General features: G+C 38.6%; 1 protein-coding gene across 3 annotated transcripts in view; it reads right to left on the reverse strand.

The window, feature by feature from the left end:
* The window catches only part of LOC309387847 (phosphofurin acidic cluster sorting protein 2-like), a 197247-nt gene extending 189054 nt beyond the window's left edge, over positions 1 to 8193 (reverse strand). The window contains exon 1 of one of the 3 annotated variants that reach the window (XM_081944740.1): positions 7794 to 8193. In XM_081944740.1, the coding sequence (XP_081800866.1) occupies positions 7794 to 7993 (200 nt within the window). In that variant the 5' untranslated portion in view covers positions 7994 to 8193. The remainder of the gene's footprint in view (positions 1 to 7793) is intronic. The other 2 variants (XM_081944741.1, XM_081944742.1) reach the window with 2 other exon arrangements.
* Between the last annotated feature and the right edge of the window lie 888 nt (positions 8194 to 9081).

A 9081-nucleotide genomic window follows, 5' to 3' on the forward strand; every position in this document is an offset into this window, starting at 1 on the left:
ATGCAAAAACTTTCCCCTCCCCTTTCGGAAAGCTCTTTAACTGATTGATGAGAATTACATTGATCAAGTGCTGTGCCAGCAAAAACAAAGTCTTAGGTGATGCAGATTGTCAACGATTTCCTTCTCCAGCACATGAATGGAAACATCTCCCTCCCTACCTACTCTCTCTCCCTACCTACCTACTGTATTTCTCTCTCTCTCTCCCTCCCTCCCTCTACCTACCAACCTACCTTCTCTCTCTCTCTCTCTCTCTCCCTACTTATCTGTATTTCTCTCTCTCTCTCTCTCTATCCCTCTCCCTACCTGCCTACCTACACACTCTCCCTACCTACCTACTGTATTTCTCTCTCTCTCTCTCTCTCTCTCTCTATTTCTCTCTTTCTCTCTCTCTCTCCCTTTATCTACCTACTTACCTAACTACTCTCTCTCTCCCTCTCCCTACCTACCTACTGTATTTCTCTCTCTTTCTCTCCCTCTCTATCCCTCTACCTACCTACCTTTTTTTAAAAAATTGCCTTTTCAAAACCTTGGTGGGTCTTATACTCCGCTGCATCTTATACTCCGAAAAATACACTGTCGCTAAGCTGATCCTTCCCTTCACAGAGAATTATTTGGAGAAAAATCTGGATGCATTTAATAAAAGGCATATGAAGGATCTTGAAAGACAAATACCAAGGTTTTGTAACAACATTGATGAATTCAAGTCAGTTGACAGTTTTCTTCCAGAGCAACACATTAAGCATGGCTTGTTTGATCGCAATATGTTGAACAAATTAGAAACCTGCCTGAGTCAGTTTTGTAGGCAAGCAAAGTATTCATGGATTACTTGCTAATTCCTAATTTGTTTCCCTTCTTTTGTTTAGATTGTCTTAAATCTGAAATTCTGGAACTCCTCAGAATCTTTGGCAGAATATTAAAAAACAAAGCAGAATAACCCAGAAAATCAAAGAAGAATTAGGTTCTGTGCACATAATACCAAGTCAACAGGTTAATTAAAGTATGATTACTTCCCTAAAAAGGTAATAGTTTATTCACTGTCCAATCGTGTGAAATGAGATTGCTACACTGCAGTTTAGTACAACCCAGTCAAGAAAATACAGTAAATTGAAATATATCAAATATTATCATCTGAACATTCTCTGCATTAATTGGCAACAGTGATATACGGTAAGCATTTAGATAAGGACCAAATAGTATTTGGTAATGTTGGATATTGGAATTATAGTTCTATGAACAGTGCTAAATTCTGGTCAAACACTTTCCTTCTATCTACACCTAAGACATTCAGGTGAGCTGAATATTTATGCTCCCCAAAATTCACTCACAGACAGAGCTTGGAATGAGTTATATTTTTAAAAATATCATAAGAGAGCTTACAAACAAAGGAACTCCAATAATATTTGAACAAAAGTGTTCAGGACAAAATTGTTGTAGCAGCAAAAAAGAAGTCACCAGATTCAAAGAAAAATGAGAAAACCAATTACAGCCACCTGGCCACTCATTGCTCATATTTAAGCAAAATGACTGATTATTTTTTAAAAATCTTCCTCAGGAATACTTACTATTCAAATAAACGGAGATATACCCCTCTTACCTGTTGCTGCCAGAAAATTATTAAATGCTGAAAATCAAGAGAAGATTCTATCAAAACTGCTGAGGGCTATAATCTGAAATATGAAAGACACACTTACACATGTATCATTCTATTCCTTTTTGGGATAAGCAATATGCATAGCACAAAAAAGGAATAATAAATAATAATTAAACTTGTGTGTCTCCCAACTCTCAAGGACTCTGGGCTAAATACTAAATCTAAGAAATCAAAGGCACAATATCTTTTTAAAAAAATAGCTAAAACTAGTTAGTACGCTTTTCGTTGGTACCTCAGCATTTCTGTATTAGAAAAGTACTTTTTTCTTTCACAATGTTCACACACCGCTTCATTTATGGCTGCCTGTCCTTTCTGGCGATTTCATCGTGTGCATCCAGCATAATGCTCTCAACTGCCATTCTGTTTGCATTTATTCAGCATCCATTCATTCTTGAAACATACAACATGTTTTACCACAGACACATAAGTAACTCATCCCTATGGCATTTAACTTTAATATTTCTCTGGACATATCCAACTCTCATGTATTACACCCACAATGTCTCAATGATATGAGGAAGAACAAAAACAAACTACAGGCTGTTTTCTCCAATTTTTCCCATTTCTTGTACTCTTTCCACAAGAAGCTTGCCAAACACCTTCCCAGGCATACTTAAGAAACTAACCCCACTGTAATTATTGCATTCATTCTTGCTGGCTTTAAATTGTGTACGGGGAACAATAATGGCATTATTCAACAGATTCAATGTTCTCACACATTGAACAAATTTCATGGCTACCCTACAGGAAAACTACATCCTAGTTTTAGAATTTCTTCAATTAAACCACCTGCACCTGTAGCCTTACCATTTTCATAGCATTTAATCAGTATCTTCATGGCATTCATTTCAATTCTTTATAAAATATCACAACATTCCAATACAGAGCTCTACAACACTCCTTCCAGCATTCCTTCACTTCAATTTCATCCAAAATTATATACTTATTTTTATTCATGTTTCCACTCACAAGAGAATCGTTTATCCAGTCATTTTTTTCCCATCAAAATCAGTATTTCCAATCAAAGTCGTTTTTCCATCCAGCAATTTTGTTTCCATCAAAATCAGAGTGTAATCTTAACTATTCCTTGCTTGACTATATTCTTTGAAACTAAGTTTTGTCTATATATTAGCCAACATATTTTGTTCACCTTTTCTACAGCAATAATTTTATGCCTTTTTCATCACTCCATGAAGCATCCTTTTATATATTTCCAATTAGCATAATGCAACACAATCTGTGACACTATTACATAATTATTTTCCCCTTTCCCAGGCATTTTTCACATTCCCTTTTTTATTCATTCTCTAATTTTTCATGATTAAACTATCAAATCAATCATGCATTTGGATTTTTTCCTATCATGTGCACATATTAATAGATCTGTGTTTAAACCATATATTTGAAAGAAAGAATCCTTTTTCTAAGCAGATATTTACCAACGTTCATTCTAATTAATTTTTGAGTCTTCATAGAGCTTAATCACGTTCCCTGTACTATTCTCATCTTATTATCAACCATCTATTCATGTCCCCTAGTATTTGCTAAAAATATTGCTTGCTTTTCCCAAAAAATCTTTCTATTACACTATTCACCTGAGCATAACATACAGCTAACCCACACTTTTGATTTCCCAGGTTCATATGCATAATTAATCTAGGTTATCTATCAATCCTTAGTTTCTGATAATATTTCAGTTTTTCATTCATAATTAAATGTAGATCTTGACTTTTCATAAATTCATCAACTCCACTCAAGAGCAGACCACCTTAATTATTAATCCTTTTCTTATTTTCATAGACTCAGAACACACCTTTTTTCTTTCATTTCATTCATTAAGTTATGCTTTTCATATATTACCTTAGCTTTGGTCACAAAATTGTAGTTTTTACGCATTTATCATAATATAAAATATTTCCCCATGCAATTTTTCTAATATCTATTAATAGTTGTAGTTTTGATATTTCTTTTGCAAATGTGTGGTACTTTTACCATAAGGATTTGGTGCACTTTTTCTCCTGGAAAAGTGTACCATGAAATGCAGAAATATGCTAAAATGTGAAGGATAACTGTGCTATAGCTTGCTAGTTGGAGATATATGAATTGGATAACTATGTTAAAGTGACAATTGAATAAACTTATCCACATTCCTACAAACAATATATACTGCTTTCTATATTAAGCTAAAAAATAGTTTGAAATTTCAGCACTTGCTCATCTTTCTATAAAAGAACTTTAAAGTAATATTTTGGAACCTTCACTAGTAATAGTAATTAAATATTATTCTACATCCAATGATCTTTTTGAGTAGCTATGTATCATATGAGCTACAGACAAAAAATGGAATTAAATTAATTTTGAAAGCATACTAACATAACCCACACATTCCTAACTATGCATATAGAACACAATTATCCTAACAATTCAACATTTCTCCGAATGCTATATCGCAGTTTTCAGCTTTATACATTAATGTCTTTGAACTGTCAGAGATTTTATTAAAAAAATAAAAAACACAGATTAATACAGGAAGAGGGCTAATGAAAGAAGACACGGAAAACTCACATAGATCATAAATGATCAGCTCCATCCATCCATAACTCTGGATCATTCCACAACAGGAAAATGTCCATGTTGAATAAAAGACTCAGGAAAGTCTCCAAACTGTCCAGGTGAAGGATTGAATAGCAAGATGCTGGGAAATTCCATCACTATATAATGCCAGACTGGATTAACAGTATCACATATTTTGTGGACAACCTCAAAACAACTGACCCTTCCCCACAAGTTCCTTCCATTCATGTTCCCAAATTTTTATTAGTCTACATATTTATGTGTCCCACAATATAAAGAGGATTTCTGACAACATCTCCATTTTCATTCTCAATATAACTCCGACCTCTTCTGAATTTCTCTGCAAAAGTTTAAGTAATGATTCCAATCCTGAGCTTTTAGAGAGAAGGAAATGGGGAAGCTAAAGAAGAGGTGGAAGGATGTGCTTTCATGTTATGCAAGGATGAATAACGATGTTTTCCTCCATGGTGTTTGGATCATTGCAACAGGCCACTTAATATTGGCTTTGTCTTGGACTGCAGAAAAGATTGCCTTCTCTGAAAAAAAAATATGACACTCCCTACTCTTTCTTGATCTTCTTTTTCTCCTGTTTCTAAGCAACCTGAAGTGCTCCAATATATCTGTATTTCAAAGATCACAGTTTGTGTTAATTCAAGCACTGAAATACCACCTGATAAAACAAAACAAACAAATATAATTTGATCACAAAAGATTGGACAGAAAGGCCCAACAAAGCCAAGAAAAGACTCATTTACCAACCATGATAAAAAGGAATCTGTTCTCATATACAATTCAAAGCAACTTATCATTGTATCTTTCAACAACAACAAGAAAGAGGGCACTTTGTAAGAAGTCAGCTGCTTAGGCATCAGCTTAGTGGTAAACAATGTCTTCAATCTTCTGCAAAAAGCAGACCCAGTTCTCAAGCTTAGCTTCCTCTCTGGTAACATCTAGGTTTCCTGTGATCCCAATATATTTGGAGGATAACAGTTTAGAGAAATCTCCTATTGTTCCAAATATTGGGACAAGACAGTAAGGATACAGATTTTGACACATGTTTACCTGCCAAACAGGCCAACTGCTGCAGAAATGGGAACAGCTATTTCACCAAGTATAGACCAATGCAAACTGTTCACTGAAACTACAGCAATGAGACTCAAACATGCACTTTCCAGATCCATTAAGGAAAGCACAAATTATAAACACCATAACCAAATAATAATCAAATATTATAAAGTACATGCATGTAAATAAATTGCTTGTCCAAAATTGAGCTAAATTAAACTACACCAAGGACCTCACATCTTTCCCAGAAGCTTGAGAAGTTTAAAGAAGCTGGAGCAGTGTTGAATAACGAAGCTTTTAGATGGATACCTTCTTGGGTTTTTTTTTCTACTTCTCATGACTTTAATTCTCTTAACAAAGACAGTAACAAAGCAAACAACATATTAATAAAAAAAAAGAAAAAGTATCTATTTCCTTTGTAAAAAAGGAAATTGCAAAACAGGACATACTGGCTGAAAAGCAAGTCCAAAGTATAACAATTCACATTGGTATTACAAGCAGGATTCCAAGTCATGATTTCTTTTGCTTAGAGACAGTTGCCATCAGTTGCCATGGAATGACACAGAGCCCATGGATACACAAACCCTTTCAGCAGCAGCTTGCCTTAGTAGTCTACCGTCTTCTGCATGTACATGGGCACTTGTTTACCCACTTAGTCCTTTCTCACTCATCTCCGTCTCATCAAATTTGTTGTTGTTGTTGTTGTTTTTATTGGTATTATTACTATACAAAACATTCTTTGTCACTTGTTTCCTCCAAAAATGTGTCTAGTTAATACCAAACAATATGGAAGAAGAAAATTTCTTCTGTGTATCATTAAGAATAGCCAACTTGCATATACCTATCCAAGAGAAACACAAGATTCCACTTTTTCAACAGATTTATACAGGCTACTTCCTCTATAGTTAGGTGCACCTTGTCCAGTTTGCGACTCTTTTACAACGGATCTAGTACAGCTATGGACAACTCAAGCAGACTTGTAGCTATACTTTAATATAATCAAATAATGTTAATCATCCAAATGAATCCCTAATGTGCATACAGCTGATCTCAGAACAGCCACAACAGTTGCTGTCTCTCAAGCTAATAGCCAAGTAACCTGACAACACTAGTTCCCTAATGCAGACTTAGGTGTGTCTAAAGCGTTATATGTTAACACATGCTAAGGTAAACCTCATTCTGCTGAAACCTCTTTGGAGAATGCCAACATATAGATGTCATTTTTTTCTCTTTCTGGCAAACTGAACCAATTAACATTTATGAAAACATTTTCTCCTGTAAGCAGCCAACTTTATTGATATCAGGGCCCACTTCATATCAATAAGGAAGCACAAGTAGGTGGGAATAAATCCCGGTAACCAATACAAAAATAGAATATGCTGGGCAAAATTAACTATATGAACATGTGAGTATTATTGCAGTGATATCATCTCCCCCACTCTACATAATTTACATTGATGTTTATTAGCAGCATGTGTTCCTTGGGCAAGAATATCTAAGACTGTAGTCTCGCAGAAAAGTTAGGAAAAGCCCATTTAAAGCAGATTATTAGGGAATCATAAGGGAAATGGAATTAAGGCTCAATACTGAATATAAGAGACATTTTCAAAATGCTTCTATATTCAAATCAAGGTTTTTGTACCCTAACCCTTAAAATGTTATTGTCTGCTACCAGATTTTTGGGACAGCTGCTCTGACAAAGAGCTGAGAAATATAAGCCAAGATCCAATGGACTATCACAAAGCCCAACTGCTCATCCACACTGTTGTTTTGTCTTTGAAATAATTCAGGGCCAAATATCACCACTCAGTCTATTTAGAGTCAGGATTCTCTCACATTCATTGGAATCCAAGGCAGGAATCCATGAACTCTCTTCGAGACAAAGCAACTGATTAAAAATACCCAAACTATTCACTTCTCACATAGAGTTCCCACATGGTGCTCTTCCCAGATATGTTCAACTGCACTTCCCATCATCTATAGAAGGGGGAGTCTAGAGTGTATAAAAGACACTAAGGTCTGGAGAAGGCTATACCAAACCAGGGTGCTGTCCTCCTACCTAGACAGAGACCCATCCCTACCCAAACTTCCTGAAGAACCTCAAAAAATCAGAACGAAGCTTCAGCTTTCCATTGGGCAGGTACAACGTGCACATTCTTTTTCCCGGTGGTGTGTGTGTGTGTATGTGTGTCAAAGGAAAAGCCCTGGAGGCGTGCCCCCGGAGTTCACACCTAATATCTACCACACCCAGTCCAAGTCTGCTGCATCTCTGAATCCCACTTATCCCACGGAGATGATGCTCTTCCCATCTCCCCTCCACCCGCTTTCCAGCACCCCGTTATGTCAGCGCCGCACCGCGCCACGCCTCCATAGCATGTTCATCCCCCCGTGAAGCCCGCCACGGCCCGGCTTCTCCTCTGCATCCGTCCCCTTCCTGGACCCCGCGCCGCACATCCCTTCCTCCCCTGATGCGAGGACCCCCACCGGATCCCGCCCATCTTACCTGGGCACGCAGCTGGGCGCTGAGCGATCGATTTCCCAGGTGGCGAAGAGGTTCATGGGCACCGGGACCGGCCCGAGCCCCCCAGAGACCCCCGATGCCGCCGCGCAAGTGCCCATCGGGGGAAAAGCATTACTGGCCGCCCCCCCGGGCCCGGACCCGGACCCCAGCGAGCCCGCTGTCGTCGCCGCCGCCGCCGCCATCGCGCCGCTACCCTGGAACCTAAACTGGGTGCGGTGGGAGGGAAGGTAGGGGGGCGGCCGGGACCCTCGGCCCAGCCCCGATCCCCTCCTCACGGCACGATCGGGGCGGAGCCTCTAACGAGGCAGCCAATCAGGAACGACGGAGGCAAACCTTGCCGCGCCGGTAGGCCAACCAGCGTGCAGGGGAGAAACTGTTTCCACAGCATCAGCCAATTCCGACGCGAGGGGCAGGCTTTGAAAAGGGGAAGGCTTGAACGAGGCGTGGCCTGGGGAAAGAAGAGTTTAAATAGGGAGGGGAAACAGACTTTAAGGATTGGAAAGAACTTGAGTGACACGTAGTTTACCCAATAAAGAAAGAGACTACTAATAAAAGCCTTCTTCATGGTTCTGTCTCTGTTGTGACTGTGTTATCTATTTTTTTTAAATAGTATTGATGTGTACTGTGGGATTTTCAATTCAATAAACAAACGTGTACGGAATCGGTGAAGTCATATGGTACTATGGCCAGAACAACCCTGGTCACAAATTGTACATGGGAAGAAGGGCAATTGAGCTGCTGCTGGACCAAAATTTGCTCATGATCTCCAAAGATGTGGGGGGGGGGGGGATTCCCCAAAGTTAGAGAAATGGCTGGCAAACATGCACCCTCACACTTATCCAATGGGAGCACATGGGCTAGTCCTGGAGATGAAATCTAGGGCTCTATAGTTAGCAGGTATCTAAAATGCCCTTTCAGGGTATGGCAGATAATGGGCAAATGAAAGCAGACCCAGTACCAATGAAGGCTATCCAAGCAGTGTTTCTCAACCATAGCTGCTTTAAGATGTGCGGACGTCAACTCCCAGAATGCTGGTTGGAGGCTTGAAAAATATCTCTTTTGCTGACAATCTCTGGTCATCCAGATTTCTTTTTTCCCCCCTCTTATTTATTTAATGGGAAGCCAATACAATCTATGTCCATTGAAAAACCACATTCCAGGCAAACAGGTACAACATAAAAATGATAACTCTTGTTGCATGAAGGTGTACATTAGTTAGAACTTTCCTAGGATCTTCTGTTGACAAAAACCACAAACAATTTCCATGTTA

Source organism: Natrix helvetica (assembly GCF_964273705.1).
Source record: "Natrix helvetica genome assembly, chromosome: 2".
Classification (NCBI taxonomy): Eukaryota; Metazoa; Chordata; class Lepidosauria; order Squamata; family Natricidae; genus Natrix; species Natrix helvetica.